Raw genomic sequence first — 18,804 nt, 5'->3', positions numbered from 1 at the left:
AATAAATTTGCTTTGTATTGTACATACAGGACAAGCTGAAATGCCATAACAATGCATTTTAACACCTTAAGGTTCATGCAATCATTACAGCTTTCAATGCAGTTCTAATGATTGACTTGGGCATCATAAAGCAAAAATAAAGTTAGCCTATTTCCTGTGCCTATCCCAATGGTTCACAATCATATATATAAGGTGATATAACCTAGCTGACATCATTGTCCTTCCAGGTAGAACCCGATAGAAGATGGATGATGGAAGAGGGTGTGTGACTGGTCAGCGTAAGCAGACCATTCACTTTGTTGAAAAGTCCATATTAATAAAAAGATGGAAAGGAGGGTATTAGGTCCCACTTTAATATGACTTTGTACCTTACACATCAAACCATATCAGTGTTCTCCCGCAGCCTCTTTTAGCCGGAAGCACTACACGGTATTTTTCAGGAACCACCTGGCTGTTTTTGGGTGGTTACCAAAGAACTGGATCACATACAGGGCCTGCCACCCTCCTACAATTTCTTCCTACCCAGCTTTAAAAACTTTTTGGGTTGAACACTGCATACATAAAGCAACCTTAGGCAAATGCTAAGAAATAGATATGGGGTATTTCGGATATGTAGCATCATGTCTCACTGTATACAGTTCTTCTAAGCTAATCATGTTCTGCAAACCCATTGCGATGTTTCTTACAGGGGGACCAAGCTGATAACTGCACTTCTTGTTGAAGGCTATAAAAATGATAAAGCACTGCCTTGCAATTAGTAAAGTTGTCAGCATGTCATACCAACTACTTCAGCTGGTCAATAAGCTGGCTATCAGGTCTACTGGAGGTATGCTCTGACCTGATCCACACCCAAACAGCCAACTGAAAGAGATATTTCCCACTTTGATTTCTTTAATACACACGCGGCCTGTGTTACTACTGCAAACTAATGTATCCCTGATGCATAAATTTGGTTAATTCCTGGGCCTGTGTTTGTGATTGGTAACACAGGAAAGCCTAATTTTTGTTTATGTGATAAATCGCATGGATCTGTTTAATTTTTGGAAGTTTGTAGATATAAATCAAGGAAAGCCCAGTAAATGTATTCCCACCATATTGTGTCTCTGGACACAACCCACCCACTCTCCCATTGAAGGCTTAGATCTGCGATGGGAGAGTGGGCAGGTTCTGGCATCACAACATCACTATAGGGGAGGTTCCCTGCGCATGTGTGGTCCGGAGCCGGTAATTTTCATGGTCCGCGGGACCGAAAACGTTGGCGACCACTGTGCTTGATCATCTAGCTTCACTGATGAAAGTCTATCTTCTCCAGCCTTGGAGAATAAATCAGGCCCATTATCTCCACTATTTTCTCCAAATGCTTAATATAATAATTTTAGTCTTAGCATTTCATACAGGACTTCACATAAATGTCTTCCAGGCGAGACATGAGGTGTTACATGAGCTGGAAGCAGCATTTCTACTTGTCATCACTCTCACTCTTCTAGTGCTACATAAGGTGAAGGATGAATTTTTATGAACAGCTCAATAAAGTTCAGCCACACGTGTCTAATTAGTAAAAGGGCGAATTCTTAGAGAGTAGAGAACATATAACACATCCATTAAAATAACTTTCACATAATAACATATTTGTCAACATCATAAAACAATTTTAAAGGTATTTTGCTACTTTTAATGTATCTGAGTTCATCATTCGTATTGCTGTCTCTGGTGCCATAAATTGTTGAATATCTTTTTCTGACATATTCATGTCTCCAGGATATACATTTGTTTGTTCACATTGGAAATGTTGGTTATCAATAAATAAAATAAAAAGCCAGGACCATCTTTATCTATGGTTGGACTTCAATCTAGAATTTTAATATTCTGGTTATCAGTATCACAAAGATAAAAATTTGACAAATACTTAAACATTGGGACTGCCACTGAAATTCAGGGATTATTTACAATGGTCATTTCTAGCATCTGCAAATGCTTATGTTGGGTTTATCACAGTGTGAACTTGCATGTATTTGTGTCCTGTAATGGAGAGCTGTACACTAGCACAAACATGAAATGAAAGACTATAATCTCTTTTTAATAAAAAAAGTCAATTGTTGATTATGTGGGAAACATGGAAAAAATAATAATCAGCAAGACACTACACTGGCTACAAGACACGAGCCTCTCATTCTAAATTAAAAAAGAGGAAATTATAAATGATATTTACAAGCCCCTTATAAAACAACAACAAAACAAAAGGCTAATTGATGACCTGGACAAGGTCATGGTACACCATATACATTAACAGGATATAGACAAGGCGCTCCTGGGTCACAGCTTATTGGCTTAGCCACCACGGCAAACAGTTACCTATGTCTATTGTTCATCCGGTGACCTGAATGCATCAGTCTGCAGTATGTCTGACCCTCCCCAAAACTAGGATCCAGCCATACGGAAAGCTTCTCATGGCTACCTAGAAATCAGAGTTTTGCTATCAGGAACGCCCCTTCTCTACAAGGCAGACTTTACAGCAATAAGATTTCACTAAACCTCAATGTACAAATTTTTGTCAATGAAAGAATTCCACCAAGCTATTAGACTTTTCACAGAAGAGACACATGGCTGAACGCATACAAAGACATCCCGAAACTATTTGGCTATTCTGTCACCTATTCTAAGAGCAAATTAATGCACTATCTACAACCAGCATATCACTATAAGAGCAAAGCAGCTGGATACCGAAAGCAAGTATGTGACAATTGAAGGCAGCAGGGACATAAAAAGAGAAGCTTTGTGCGGTGAAGCTTACAATTTACAAAGCTAACACATCCTTTTCCTACAACAGCAAAAATCTAGTTTAAATCTTTCTAGCAATGAGAGGAAAAAAACACAGTGACAGATGAACTATGAATGAAGTATAAGTTCCTATGGTCAATGCACTGACTGAGGTAACTACTATCAACGAAATTACATTATTATGCCCACAAATTGTGACTTTTAGCTGGGGAAGGAAGCATGCAAACTCACACCTATAACATGCAGAAGAGAAGATCCATTTTTACCATAGGTGCAATTACAGCAAAGCCGAAAGATCAAGAGAATTTCCATCGCCCCAGCATCCAGCCATGTCTCATCCCACTCCCCATCACCAGCCGACACAAGCCAATCTGCTGGCTTCAGCACAACAGCAGTCACCTAACATGCAGGCTCACATATACACAGAGACATGAACTCCATGCAATGAGGAAGGGTGGGAAGGACTATTCAGGAGGAGCCAGCCTGAGAGGAGTGTTCAAGGTGGACATCGTTGGCATTTTAAAGAGAGAAATAGTGAAGATAGTGTGCCCTCCCCCTCCACATTCCTCCGTGCTGCAACAACAGCTTTTTCCCCAATGTATGCCAATCAATAGTAACAGCAGCAAAGCAATCTATGATGAAAGAGAACATTCACATTCATCACTGAATGAATGATGTAATAAAAAAACAAACATTTTTCCAAAAAGGAATAACATGGCTATATAACACCAGGGTGCAAAAATCACAGATGATTTGGCATGTATGGTCAGATTCAATTTTCATGGTTGTGTATGATGAAAGACCCATTCAGCTGATTGTGTTACTGTAGCGCATGTTAAGGAAAGTATATATGTGTATTGTGATTTCATGACAATACATGCCAATTCTGATTTTCAGAATGGCATTACCACACACTATAGATAGTAATGCACTTGCACTATAGAGCACCACATTGCACATTCTGTGTATTGTGGTGCGCTGCGTTGCACAAATATTGCATGTGATTTTCTTGGGCAGCCCATTCCAAATCAACAGGCGTTCTTTAACTACAGTAAACAAAAAAAAATGTCTTTTCAGTAGGGCTACCACTACACTTCAATAGTCAAATGCTCATTTAGATCTAACAGGTCCCCCACAGCCTCTTGTGTTGTTGGCAAATGTTAATGCAAATTGTGCAGTATAATAATGACATACTAATGCTTATGTGTGGTAGTACACCACATCGCATCATAAAACACACTTCTGAGTGTCGAGGTGTGCAGCATGAGAACAACAAAAAATAGTGCATTTTTTTTCTACAGAAATACGCCTGGTGCAAATGAGCCCTAAGGCACTCTCTGGACACCGACATAAATCCCTACAATGCAGGAACAAATTCATGAATATTGGATGGAAGAATAGCATGGTGGCTAAATTAAGGTATAAGTCCTTCATATGTTCCCCTTAAACAAGTGTACCCCCTAACCCCAGCTAATCAGCTTTACCACAGCCTGTGTTATTGCATGTGCATTATAACACTGCAATAAGAATTAGATGAGGATAAAGTGAAAGCACTACGTGTTCCAGATCACTGGATATGCTTAGCTGGTTGATTGTAAAATTGATACAAAATAATGAGATGAGATAATTATTGTGTGAATTTAGGGCAGCACACATAAACCCTATGGATACTTTGTAATTACTCTGGGAAAGTCAATTGTTCTGCACGATTTAAACAAAAGATTCCTACAAAAATCACACACGGAGTGCTTAGGACCCTAAACATCAACTATTTTTCAGATATCTGGAGTCTGTAAATAAAACAATATGTTTAATGTTTGAAAAATGAAAAAAGACAACCTTACAACGTTTTTTTATCCAAATAATAAAATTCCACAGCAACAAGATATCAGCTTTCAGCCACAAAGGCAGGCCAGCAACATATATGCAATGAGTTTCATTAGCTTCTATTAATTCATTATGAACACTCTATATTGAGCCCAAAGTGTAAATTAAACAATCACAAACACTGGTAGGCAACCAATGTACATAAATGTCTATAAAAAATTGGATAAATCTAGAATGGCAGCGAAAGGGTGCTGGCACTAGCCTGGGAGGCTATGTAGTTATTACTAATCAGAACACTATTATCCAATGCTCACAAAATGACATAGCCAGTAAATGCTGAAGTGACCTTGAAAAATACGTATTTCCGACAACAGCTCGAGATAGCCCAACCCAAACAGCAGATGTTCACAAACAGAGAGCGAGAAATGGTGATCACAGGATGAGGGAATAAAGCGAGAGCAATAGGCTGGGAGACACAAAGACACAGTATCACACAGGTAGCAGAGCGATCAGTACCTTCCATGGTAACAGATGTCGGCTGCTCCTTCGAATCCTTCGGTCCTTTCACCTTCAGATCCTGAAAAAGAAAGCTGGACTCAGACAAAGCGAATAAAACTAAAATGAAGTTACTTCAAGCAAACAATATAGTTAATTTAGATGACAATATATTCCACTATAACTTATTTAAAAGGAAGCAGATTTTAAATTTCTTTGGTTTGCGAGGTATGAAGCAGCTACAAACTCTAGAAATCCTATATATGACACAAGAAACCCATTATATATACACAGTAGTACAGGCTTCTTGACACACTGTAGGCTTCTTATTGCAGCTTCTAATGTACAAACTAAGTCAGACAAAGCTTTCCTCAATTTGTGGCTGCAGGACATCCAGTATTTGGTAATTTACCTATTCTTCCCCAGCCTGACTGTTGCTGGCTCCACACTTTTATGTATTGGATTTCAATTCTTATCATAAATGCCCATTATCACATGTGAGCAATACCTAAGGTGGTCTTATATCAATATCTGAGGTGTATACAAATGCAGTCCCTTCTAGGAATGCTTACTTATCTAGACTGACATATACTTACAATGTAATTTTAATATTTCTTTAACTACTCCTAATAGCCGGCCTAATGCCTACACCAGGTAAGAGGATATTTGAAGAATACAGAGACAAAGTGATGTAACGTTTTCAGGAAGCTATGTATAGCACCTCACCAGCCCTGTCCATGAGCAATGATTTATCAAATTAAGAAGATAAAAAAAGACCCAGTAACGACATTCCTGGGTGTAAAATAATTAATATTAAACAGGATTTATATAGCGCCAACATATTACACAGCGATGTTCATTAAATAGGGATGGTATGTAAAAAAACAGAAATTATTTATTTAAAAACTGCCTAAAGGAAGGAATCATATACACACATAAATTAAAATGGGATAGATTCATGGGAATGGTCTTTCAGAAATTGATAATCTCTGTGGTGTCTGAAGGTTTCCACAGATGCTGCCCAAATTCTGGTTTTCCATTAAAAAAAACAGAATAGTATACATCACACTCATTTTCACTGTATGGCCAACATATTATCAGCTGAAGGCAGAAATATGTATGAATCATCACAGAATGTATTGAACTGTTGCCATTTTTTTTTCATTTTATTAGAGTAGAGAAAAAACATTTGTTACTTGTTATTTATATTTATAGGTAGATCTCTTTTTCCAATGGAAACACGAATTTGCAGGAAATCTCTTTAATAAAGGGAATCTAAAACAAATGTCTTCATTGCTATACTTGCCCATTTTCCTGTTCTGATCACAACACCTAAAAAAGGGGCTTCCTAAGGGGGGCACAGACAGAAGTAAAAACCCATACATGGATACAATTTATCCAAAAACATGAATGAAACATCTTGGCTTTACACACATTAGAGTGAGTTTGTAAAAAGCAGAAATGAAAATTAATGTATTTACTATGGAAAAACACCTAATTCATTTATAGATTTCTCCTACATTCAATGCATATGGGAAATCATTAAAAAGTAGGATCTGTGCATGGACACTGCGTGCTGCAGGTAAATATTTGTGAACCAGAAGAAAAGATAAGCTGGTATACTAATATTGCTTAGGGCGCTAACCCCAAGATTCTGCCATCTGTGGGAGGGTGAAATGGGAGGGTGGTCAAAATGAGTCAGTTGTACTGTTCATTATACCTCAATTTAGGAAAATGAAAAGTGCAAAATCTAAATTTCCTGTGATTTCATAAGCTTCCCCAAAGTAATACAGTGGAAGAATAATGAAAAATATTCTATCTTGAAAATCCCTATCATCAGTGAGAAAAACATGGTGCCTTAGAGATGGAGTGAACTTAAAACATCATGCAAAATAACTTAAGGCAGGCAGTTGCTTTATACATTGCATGGGTTAATTTCAAGGTAAAAAGGACGATCCTACAATAGAGTACCCATTACATGGGCTTGTGTGCAGATCCCTGATACTTTGCCTATAATCCATACCATTCAAGTTTCTGATTTGCATGCCACCTAGCAGATGTGCCTGGAATTCTGGAGTCTCTAACCTAGAAGTGCCCAGAGAAATCTGAGTTCAATCAACACAGCAGAGATCAGTAACCACGAGGTCCCACTCTCCACCCTACACCTCTGTCACAGTCCTTGGCTTACAAAGGCAGCAGGTGTGCCTGGAGACCACGATGGTGAGCAGCATGTGTTTTGCTTGGTGGCTTCCAAAATACAAGCAGGTGGCATATTCTACAAAAATGCCCAAAGAAAACAGTTTTATCTCTTCTGGCTTGAGTAAACTAGTGTTTATCTAAAATTCTAATTCTGATATATATTGATGTTTCAATGTTTCTTTTTCAGATACATTTTAGACATTTTTCTAGATTGCTTCAGAAACAGATTGTCATGTTTTGTCTGAACTGATATGGCATTATGAACTTTGAGACATAACAGCAAACAACTTCTCAAGTGTTCTCACAAAGAAATGAAATGGCAAGCAGCTCATTCCCTTAAAACAAGTAAAGTACACACAGGAGACCTTAGGCCCAATTCACAAAATGTAACACAATCTATTAATTTATGACAGAGTGTGAGGGGCACATGAGAAAGGAAATATGTTTAATTAAGGTGCAAAGAACCGCCCTGTTCATATGCACAGTTAGGAGTTTCCAGTTGCCCATGGTAAATGTTACTTTGAGTTTGGTATTAATTCAGCCATTTTATGCTCTCTTCTGATCTTCTCAGTGTTGGCAAACTTTTAGGGTTAACTTGTATCTGCGATACGCATTTCGCATACAAATCATGCAGTTTAGATCTCTGTTTTTATTAAAAGATTGGTAGCAATTTTAAAATAGGTTCCCTGTATGGATAGAAAGATTAGGATGTGTAATTCTTGCCAGTAAAAATTCCCGCCCATTCACACATCAATTCTTGGACAGGAGCTAAACTTTTTCTTTTAATGATCCAGCCAACGATACACAGTGACCAAATTCACAAAACAGTTGCTTCTAATGTGCCTAGGTAACAGGTCCACATTTTCTGCTCATCATTCTTTTCAGCATAGATTTATTTTTTAATAGTGTAATATTGCTGATCATGGTCAAAATATGCTGACACAGTCCAGGGAAATGTCAAAGTCATCAAGTGAGCGAGCCAAGCGCTGTAAACTACACGAGTCGTGGAAACCTGACCTGAGGAAGCGTATATTGTGCTGCACTCTTGGGTGTTCTCATCGAGATACCCGAACCATAAATTAAGTAACCTTCACTTCTCCTTATTGTACCAAATAATGGACTGTAATTGTTACACCTAATTACAACTCCTCCGCTTCCACAAGAGATGGAATGAAGCCAGGCCAGGCCAAAGGATAGGACAATGTTCAAACAAAGAAAATCTTTGGCATCACATGACAGAGGCTGATATCTGTTTATAAGGAACCAAATCAAAATATGTTTAGAACTAGAAAATAAGAAGGAATTCATTCATTGTAAGTGATGTCACTCTCCTAAAACCAGTAACTAATCCATAAGGCTACGTACACACGTCAGTTGATTCAAACCTGATAATCCTCTCAGGGGTGATATTGGAATGAGAATCTGACGTGTACACAGCACTCGTCATCTGTTGTTCATGAATCCGTCCTGGCGGATGAATGATGAACGATTGTAATGGAAGTGAAGAGTGCAGCAGGGTACCACTCTGTCATTATCCCCCTCCCCTCTCCATAGAGCAGAACGTTGCTGTATGAACAACTCTCGTTCTTGCATCGTTTAGTCTTTTGTCGTTGGAAAGGATCGTGAAATTACAAAAGAAGGGACAAGAAGCCACAGGAAAAAGGTGGTGAGCAATTGTCAGACATTTAACAGGAAACTAAATGGCACAAAAGTTCCAGACTGTATAGATAAGTGAACAGCTACAGCCAAGCACAGCTACACAGTGAATTTTTGAATTTCTAATGTTAAAGTTCAGTTCCAAACGAATACCATTAATTTACATTGACCATGATTGGTTTAAGAATGTGCATTGTAAAATTTTGAGTTTAGATGGGCTTTAAAATATGTGATAGCATGGAAAAAAGAATAAGCCATTCAGCAGCCAGATCACTCAAGTGTCGCCTCATGTCTATGGATACCTTAAAAGTGCTAATAAAAGCCTGGCATAGACATAACACATGCCTCTTAAAGATCCATTACCAGCACTATACACGAAATGTAACCAGAGCTTCAAACACAAAGTGCTACCTAAAAATATACAAACTTCATAAAAGGTTTAGTAGTAACTATTCAACTGTGATAGGGGGAGAGAAAAACACAAGATTTAGAAATACTGTACCATGCTTAAGGCTTATTCTAGCCATAAGCACCTCTACACACATTATAAAGTAGCTTTTAAAGGTCACAGATGAACAGTAAAGCTGGCTACACCAAATTCAGTCTGGTCATATTTAAAATGGATGGGTCAAATGTTAAACTATGACAATCAAAATGTAAGAAACAGTGACAACCTCATCCAATCTCATCCACGGGATATGGGGTAAGACCCCCAGACTGTAAAATGTAATTTTAGATATACCAAGCTCCACAGGGTAACTGGCTTTATTGGCACTAAATGACACCTCAAGTTTCACAGCCTATACATACTAGAGCGATGCCTCTTTACTGCCACTCTCCTTTGAAATCCATTATCTACTTTAAAACTACAGGTTGACTTTAAAACAACCCTGCCCTTAGAAAAAGGGGACTCAAACAAGGAATGCCCTTGGCAAACAAGGAGTTGCACTTGGTTTTCATTTTCTATTGCGTGCTGACAAAATCCAGTATTTTTGTGGATTGCTCTGTGCAGGTGTTAGCTCTGCCCAATTTTTATTTGCATGTGTAGATTAGTGTATTATTGGAGTATTGAAGATGAATAAGCTCCCTTACATAAGTAGGAGTTTATCCACATCACTGTGGTCAATCAAGAAGACTGAAGCTCCCAAACCCGAACAAAGAGAGAAGCAATATGTTGACGCAGGAGAAAGAGCAAAGAGAAAGGAGGTTAGAAAAGTATAGCTCTACTTTACCAGACCAGAATTGGTGAAAATAATGTTTATTGTTGCCTCTGGGAATTTCGCTTACATGCTGTTCAGAATAAGTTTTGTCTAATAAACTGTAAGTTGTACAGTTGGTTTACTACAGAAATTCATATTTACAATATATAATATAGGTAATGTTAGTTATGTATTTCCATACAACGTTGCAGCATACACTTGCTTCTAATTGCCTTGCCTTCTGCAAAATCTTCATATAGACGATCATTGGCAGATGGACTGAGGGGTTGCTGTTGAAGCATACAGCATGTATGGTTAACCACTGTAACTGTGTTATATGTTCTGTATACAATTTTAATATAAACATTTCATGTTCTACATACATGTTTAATAAAAGAATGTGTATGAAGTGTACAAAACATTCAGGCTGCTGCTCCTTTCTCCTGATCTACCTTCTTATTACCATGTTATGCAGTCAGCATTCACATTTATGAAGCTAGGTCAAGTGACACTGTTAGCCATCATTGCATTAATATTGTGTAAAAACTGAAAATGTGTTCAAATGATTTCAATACATCAAAATGTTCAAATAAAATTGCCAGCCGACTCCATGCACATCAACAGGCAGCAATCTTCCCCTGGCTAGCTCATACCAAGTGGTTATGGATATGAAAGCCAGTGTAAAATACTAGAAAAAACTAATAAATAAACATCCTTAAGTACTATCCATAAAAAATAGTATTTTATTATAGATGTTTTTTGTTTATCCTGAAAATATTAAAATATGTTTTCCAAAATCTGAATAGAGAAAAAATATCATAAAGACATACCCAGCTTATGACAGCTGTGCCACCATTACCCAACGTGGGTTTCATGTTGACAGTAAAAAGTACAGTAATCCCCCTCTAAATCACCGTTCATATATCACCAATTTTTATTTGGAATATAACTAATATTTTTTGCAGATTTTCTGCAGTACAGGTACCGTACAGTACATGCAGTACTCACTATAAATATGATATTTCTATGAATTTACCTAAAATTCATCTCGCTGAATGCTTGAAAAAGTTTTCTGCTTGTGTTTAAAAAGTGTGGGGGGTAATTTACGGCTAAAACAATAAACAAAAAACATTTGGGGGTGGCGTCCGTGTATCACATATTTTCGTTTATCGCAGGTGGTTTTGGAGCGTAACCCCCGTGATAAACTAAAGACTACCGTACAAACGTTCATTTCAAGAGCATTCAGTAATGCCCACAGTAGTTTAATGGGGTAATTTAACATGTATGACATTTCTTAGGGATTTTTTAAACTTGCCTGTGTGGGTTTTTTTTTTTTTTTTGTTAAGGAGAGAGTTTACTGCTGAACCTCACCTAAATAATCACTATGCTGTCTCAGGGAACTGATCTAGGCTTTTGAGTCTGAATTGCTTTCTTCCTCTTAAGCTTATCACAAGCAACTCATACTAAAAAAAAAAAAAAAAAAAAAAATTAGGTTCACCAGACCCAACCACACAATGGTCTAGACTGCGCCAACCTCTGCTCCATCACTCCCAGACATCAGTCTGTCTCTACAGTCTGTCTGTGTGGGTCTTCAACGATTTTAAGATGCTCCTTAGCACAATAAGATGCTCCTTAGCAGATACATGACTAGAGAACACTCCATTTTGTAGGCAACACTCAGTTTCACACCTGTTCAGAGACTTTTTCCCTGGGCACCACCCAGGAACAGTTCAAGTAGGTTTAACCTGCACTTATTTTCAGAAAAGTAGCAAACACACAATTTTTATACAGGAGGTACAACAGTTCCATAGCATAAAACAATGAAAAAAAAAAACATCAGTTCCTAACAAGGTGACCAAATGAGTTCCCAAACACAAATAGGTAACCCTGTACCTTTTCAGTGTTCTGTTAGGCTTTTCATCCAGCAGCCGGTTTCTACCTCTGTTAGAGACAGACCTGGACATCAGCCAGCTATTATTATGAGAGCCTGTGTGTATGTATGTATGTATGTATGTATGTATGTATATATATATATATATATATATATATATACACACACACATACACACACACACACAGTGGTGCTTTGGAATAAGTCCAACTTGGTATAAGTCCTGTTTGTACACAAAAAATTTTGCTTGGTATACAACATTTGCCTGGTATACTAACTGTATGGGTCAAAATAAGTCATAACACCGCGCGCTACCCTTATATAGTGTCAGTACGCCAGTTGCCACCATTCAGTGAACAACCCGCGCTATAACTCTCTGTGAATTACATAACATCTCCTCCTCCCTTCTCAGCACCATCCTAGTAGGCACTCGACTCTTCTCAGCAAGGTAAAGTATGGTTACATTTTTTGCTTATTTTGTTTAGTTGATTTTCTATTTTAGCATTAAGCAGTCTTTAAATTATTTTATACAGCCCCATCAATGTATAATATGCCAAAAACAATACATTTTTTTCATGGAAACGGATTATTCATTTTTCTTTTTTTTCTTACAGGAAAAATTTGTTTGGTATAAGTTCTGTTTGGTATAATTCCAAGGATCTGGAACGGATTAAGGATTTATACCAAGGTGTGTGTGTGTGTGTGTTCGCCCCAGACCCTTTTAGCCGGGCACACTACCCGGTACTTTTCAGTAACCACCCAGCTGTTACTGAACAGTTTGGTCACAATAAAGGGGCTGTCACCCATCTACAATTTCCTTCCACCCGAGAAAAACATTTCTGGGTTCATCACTGTGCATGTATATATATCAATCACGCCTTTACATACAATGCATATTTTGTTTATTTGAATACATCTCTTATTTGAAATAAAAGTAACATTAGCTTGTCCATGTTGAAAGCCAGGTGATTTTCAGGCACACAAAATGTTTTCTGATTTCTGAATAATAGACTGCTCAAAATATTTACATTTAAACAAAGCAGACATAAAAACATTCCAGTTTCAATAGGGTGTTATTTGCATAAAATTTCTCCCTTTATTACTTACACTGGAAGTTCCTTTGAAAAAAATGTAAAAGGAAGTTAACTTATGACTGTCAAAATAATGATGTGCAGACTGACAAAACCTACATTATTAACAACAGCCCTCCAGACCAAACAGGTCTCTGCAATGTCACCATTGACCAGACTGTCTTTTTAAGCTTCTGGGAATATCCTTTTCTGTCTATTTGCTGACATTACCAGCACCACCAATCACAGCAAATTTAAGACACCAACATGTCTTATTCATGTCACTGCTGTATTGGTTAATCTATTATTAACATTTTATTCTGTAAGATATATGAATCAGAGAGAGATTTTTTTAAACAAATGCTGCAATTATAACAATTTACACATCAGTTAACATTCATGGCCCTCAGCTCACAAATAAAAGGCACACACTAAAAATAAATGAGCCAATAATTTATTCAGTGATGTATTCCGTGAATATGGCAAGGTTTTCTCTGCCTTCGAGGTTCTGATATGAGCGATGTTTTGTAGAGGATTCTGGGGAAGTGACATTCAGCGTGAATGCTCCACTGGTTTTCATTCACCAGGATCCATCCCTATTATCAGATTCCAGTTTTAGACACTTTACTTTCACTGTTATTGTGTGTGTTAAAAAGTGGCAATATATTTTATTTTTTGTTCAGGCCCTCTTGTGCCTCCGATATTATATGAGTGTTGTAATACATTTGTATTCCCATAATTATTGTCCTGTAAGTTCTGTACAGAATACGTGTAAAGTGATTTATCAATGATAGACACAGGAGCTTAGTATTACATTGCTCTTTACTTTCTTACCTCTGAGATTTTATTGAACTGGTTATTACATTGGCTACACTTCTCAGCCGTCTCCAGCGCACACTTATAGTTATCCACAAAGGCCTTGTATATGCCCAGCTGGTTGACCTGATAAAAGGAAAAAGGAAGTGAAGGTCACGCACACAGATACAAAATATTTGAGTACAGATACATATACCTCCTCCTTCAGGGTTTATTTGAACAAATCAAAGCAATAACCACAAGAAATAACCCACCCATTCAGCTTGTGAAGTGGATTCTGCCTGAGTTTCCATGAGAACAGGTTTGGGCAATGGTTTAAAGAAGCCTGTGACTCAGAGCACTTCACTCAACAAGTGCCCATTACAATATCGTAATACAGGAACCCAATGTGCTGTGCCATGCAAGTCCTGTCCTCTAAACATTTTTCTTTGTTCATGGTTTAGGAATATGTAGTTCCGTACACACAAACACATAGATACAATAATGCCAGTTGCTCAGACCAGATGTTTTTGGTGTGTGTACCATTTTAGGTTCAATAACCTGCAACTTCCCCATCCAGTTTTTCCAGACATGGCTGGGTAGATGAGTGCCATGAGCAAGTCCTGACCTGGGGAAGGATCATCAACTAGCTGGATCATCATTTGTACCAAAGATGAAGTCTATGTCTAATTAAAAACAAATAAAGACTTCCGGTTCCGGCGCCCCGCGAGCAGGCAGCATGTGAGCTCGGCTCCCGCTCGCCTCCGGGATTCCCATCTAATGAGCCGGAACTATCACCGCTCCCCCGCCTGCATCTCACCCCATACTCACCAGCGTGTTGATAGACCGATTTCTGGAGCCGTCCTCCTCTTCTAAACAGCAAGACGCCATGGGGAAGAGGGATAAGATCCGCTCTACCCCCTCCAAGATGGCCGCCGCCTCCTTCCTCTCACATGCATCCGGCGCTGCTGATATCCAGGTACAGTCTTCTGAGCCTTCAGAGAGTTCTCAACCTGAAAAAATAGCTGATGCTGTTGCTGCCCTGCTAAAGCCAACTTTACAAGAGGCCATTGATGTGGCAGTACAAAAATGTATGCAAGCTGTGCGGAATGATTTAAAGGAGCAGTCACATAGATTAGATACTGCTGAGCAACGCATTACCTTAGTTGAGGATGACGTTACCTCTGCCAGAATTACTTTATCTACGCTAGAAACCAGAGCACAAGCATTGCAGGATAAAATAGAAGATTTAGAGAACAGATCCAGACGTAACAATTTACGCGTAGTGGGCCTCCCGGAGAATATTAAACCAACACAGCTGCACGATATCTGCTCTACAGTACTACCTAAGCTATTGGGCCTTTCTGCGCCCTGTAAAGTGGAACGTGCTCACAGGTTGGGTCCAACTCGTGCTGAAAGATCTAATTCCAGACCGGTGTTGGTTGCCTACTCCTACTATGCTGATAGAACCCGCTTGCTCCAAGCTTTTAGGAACCAACGCAAATTGCAATATGAGGGTGCCTCTCTGTTACTATTTGCAGATTATTCGGCAGAAGTCTCGCGCAAACGGCGCAGCTTCCAACGAGTTTGCTCTATGCTGTACCATCATAAGCTGCGCTTTACTCTGGCTTATCCGGCAATCCTACATTTTACCGACACCCAGGGGAGGAAATATTCGCTCACCTCGGCTGAGGAGGCCGAGAGTTTGGTCAACGTTATCACTTCTGAGATGTCACCTATTCCATCAGAAAATTCTGGTACCTCCTCACCACATCCAAATGGGCGCTCCTTGATACCGGTGTACTCCCCAAAAACACCTAAACAATCCGATGGTCCTCCAACCAAGAAGATCCGTGATCCACACCGCTCTGAGATGCAATTTAAGGCGAGATAACCTGATTTTAGATAAAATGTGCCTGAAAGTGCCTTATTTTTCTTGTTTCAATTTGAAACCCTCCATAAGTATATCCCATTATGTGAGGCGTAAGCTCACATTTACTACGAAATGATGCTTTTTCCAATGTTGTTGAGTTGGAATGACTTTTATTGCTCAGCGAGGAAAAAAGGAAAGTCGCTTATTTCCACTGTTTGTTCCTACCCCATTGTCACCTTGCCGATCCTTCCCCATGTTTCCATTGTTGCTATGGGACACATTTTTTCTGTTGATTTCTGTGTCAACCATGTTAGCTTTATCGACCATGCTGGTTTATTTTACGTGAAGCTTGGCTTATTGCTTGTAATACCTTTTGTCATGTTCTGTACCATTGATTTGCCATACTGCCTGTACTTGCGATGTGTACTTAGTATACAAATATTTGATTATAGTGGATATGTCTATGCTATGTGTACCCATGTACCCATACTGTATGAAAATAGTCTCCTGGAATGTTAAAGGACTGCGTTCCCCCAGTAAACGCATGTCCATATTGCGTCATTTGAAGAGATTGAAGGCAGATATTATCCTGTTACAGGAAACACACCTGGGGGCCAATGATTTCTTCAGAATGAAGAAACTATGGGTCGGGGAGGTCTATGGCACTCCCCCTGTTGACAGGAAGGCAGGAGCCATGATTTTATTTCATAGATCTTTCCAGGGTAGAATCCAAACGGTTCAATGCGACTCAGCTGGCTGTATCCTGAAGTTGCTCATCCAATTTTCTGATTTTGACTTGTCTATCTATAATATATATGCACCCAATTCGCCATCTTCTTCCTTTTTTCAGGAAGTTTCTAGTTGGATAGCCCAAGATCCTACCCCTTGAAAAATAGTTGGGGGAGATTTCAACTCTGTAATGGTGCCATCGGAGGATAGGCAATCCACTCCGACCTCGACTATTGCCAGGTCATCATCCCACTCCGTACTGGCAGATTTTGCTCAAGCCATGTCTCTAAATGATGTTTGGAGACTATACCATCCCCTAGAACGCCAGTTTACTTTTGTTTCCCAGGCCCATGTGGCGCAAGCCCGCTTGGATTATCTATTTTGCACAGATGCAACCCTGGCGAGATTGGAGACACCAGAAATTCATGTTATGGCACTGTCAGATCATTCCCCCATATCGGTTACTATGAGAGACAGCTTTCCCAAGGGCGACTACATACCTTGGCGCTTTCCCTCCTATCTCTGTAAAGACCCCGAGTTTCAGGGAATGCTAACTTCATCATGGCTTGAGTATACTCAACACAATGCAGCTCATAGAACTGACCCTGTACTTTTTTGGGAAGCAAGCAAGGCTTTCCTTCGGGGAAAGATCATCTCTTTTATGGCCAAAAAGAAAAGGTCGACCCTATCCCATTTTTTGTCAGCTCAACGCACTCTTAGAGACGCGGAGCAAGCGCTCACTGACAACCCCTCCCCAACTACTAGACAGGTATGGCGTGACTCCAAGCATCAATTTGACTTAAGACTATACCAATACGAACAAATAAAATTTAAGTACAGGGATCTGGAGTTTCATAAATTTGGTAATAAATCAGGCAGGATGTTGGCAAATTTGGTGCGTGCTAAGTTTAAACCAACTTATATCCCAAAACTAAGATCATCGGAGGGTACCATGGTTACCCTGCCAAAGGAGGTGAACCGCTGTTTAGCGCAGTATTTCAAAGATTTGTACTCACTTCCAGCTACAGATGAGAGAGCTGGCTCTGCCTTCCTGTCATCAAATGATATGCCCCGAATGCAACAAGTTGATTTGGAGACGTTAAACGCCCCTATTACCAAAGAACAAATTCAAAGGGTTATCGCGCACTTGAAAAATGGGAAAGCCCCGGGGCCTGACGGCTTTACAGCCGAATTTTACAAATTTCTAGGAGAGGAGGTGGTTGATGACCTTCATGCCATGTACTCTACCCTATGGGAGGGAGGCACCCATTTTCAGTCTGGGCAAGAAGCCTATATAAAGCTCATCTTAAAAAAGGACAAGGATCCATGTGATCCGGAATCCTATCGCCCTATATCTCTGATAAACATTGATGCAAAAATTCTATCCAAAATTCTGGCTGATAGACTAGCTAGAATTTTGCCTTCTCTCATTTCACCATCACAGGTGGGTTTTGTACAGGGCAGATCTGCCGTGGCTAACATTAGGAAGGTGTTGGTGGCGTTGGAGATGGCGAAAAGACAACAGCCTGATCATGATTTGGCCATAATTGCAATAGACGCGCAAAAAGCGTTTGACACAGTGAACGTAGCATGGCTTTTTAAGGTGCTTCGCCATATTGGGCTGGGGGGTTCATTTTTGAACCTGTTGGCGGCAATGTATGCTTCCCCAAAAGCCAATGTACTCACACCTGGGTTCTTGTCTGGTGCCCTTTCATTGTATAGAGGAACCAGGCAGGGTTGCCCCGTCACCCCTCATGTTTAATCTTGCACTAGAACCACTGGTCAGACATTTAGACTCCACCCCCTCTCTGCATGGTATTACGGTGCATGATGGTGAGTTGAGAACCGCCTTTTTTGCGGATGACATTCTAATTTTCACATCTGCTCCTAGGAGAGATAGTAATGCTATTAGAACAATATTCTCTATATATGAAAGTTTTTCAGGCCTCAAAATAAATTTTGCAAAGAGTGAAATTCTCTCCTTAGCCAGATCAAAGACGGCTGCTGACCGCTGGAAGGCAGAGGTCCCGTTTAAATTTGCATCACACTCTATAAAATATTTAGGCTTGTACATTGGCCGTCTACCCTCCTCATTGTACTCTTTAAATTACCCTCCTTTGATCACTAAAATAATGCGGGAATTGAGGATGTGGGAAAACCTGCCACTGTCTTTCCTGGGCCGCTGCTATTTGGTGAAGATGATGTCCTTCTCAAAATTATTATACCCCATGCAGACTTTGCCTCTTTTACTCACCCATGCCGATGTTAACGCCCTTAACAAGGCATTCACGA

General features: G+C 39.4%; 1 protein-coding gene across 1 annotated transcript in view; it reads right to left on the bottom strand.

The window, feature by feature from the left end:
* ABR (ABR activator of RhoGEF and GTPase) overlaps nucleotides 1-18,804 on the bottom strand; it is a 243,946-nt gene that overhangs the window by 77,111 nt on the left and 148,031 nt on the right. The window contains exons 5-6 of the mRNA XM_072417685.1: nucleotides 13,950-14,057; nucleotides 5,122-5,182 (exon numbers count right to left, since the gene is read on the bottom strand). Of these exons, the coding sequence (XP_072273786.1) occupies nucleotides 5,122-5,182; nucleotides 13,950-14,057 (169 nt within the window). The remainder of the gene's footprint in view (nucleotides 1-5,121; nucleotides 5,183-13,949; nucleotides 14,058-18,804) is intronic.

This window comes from Pyxicephalus adspersus, chromosome 1 (assembly GCF_032062135.1).
Source record: "Pyxicephalus adspersus chromosome 1, UCB_Pads_2.0, whole genome shotgun sequence".
Classification (NCBI taxonomy): Eukaryota; Metazoa; Chordata; class Amphibia; order Anura; family Pyxicephalidae; genus Pyxicephalus; species Pyxicephalus adspersus.
Note: the sequence above shows the minus strand (reverse complement) of the source record. Positions and strands in the feature narration are given on the sequence as shown.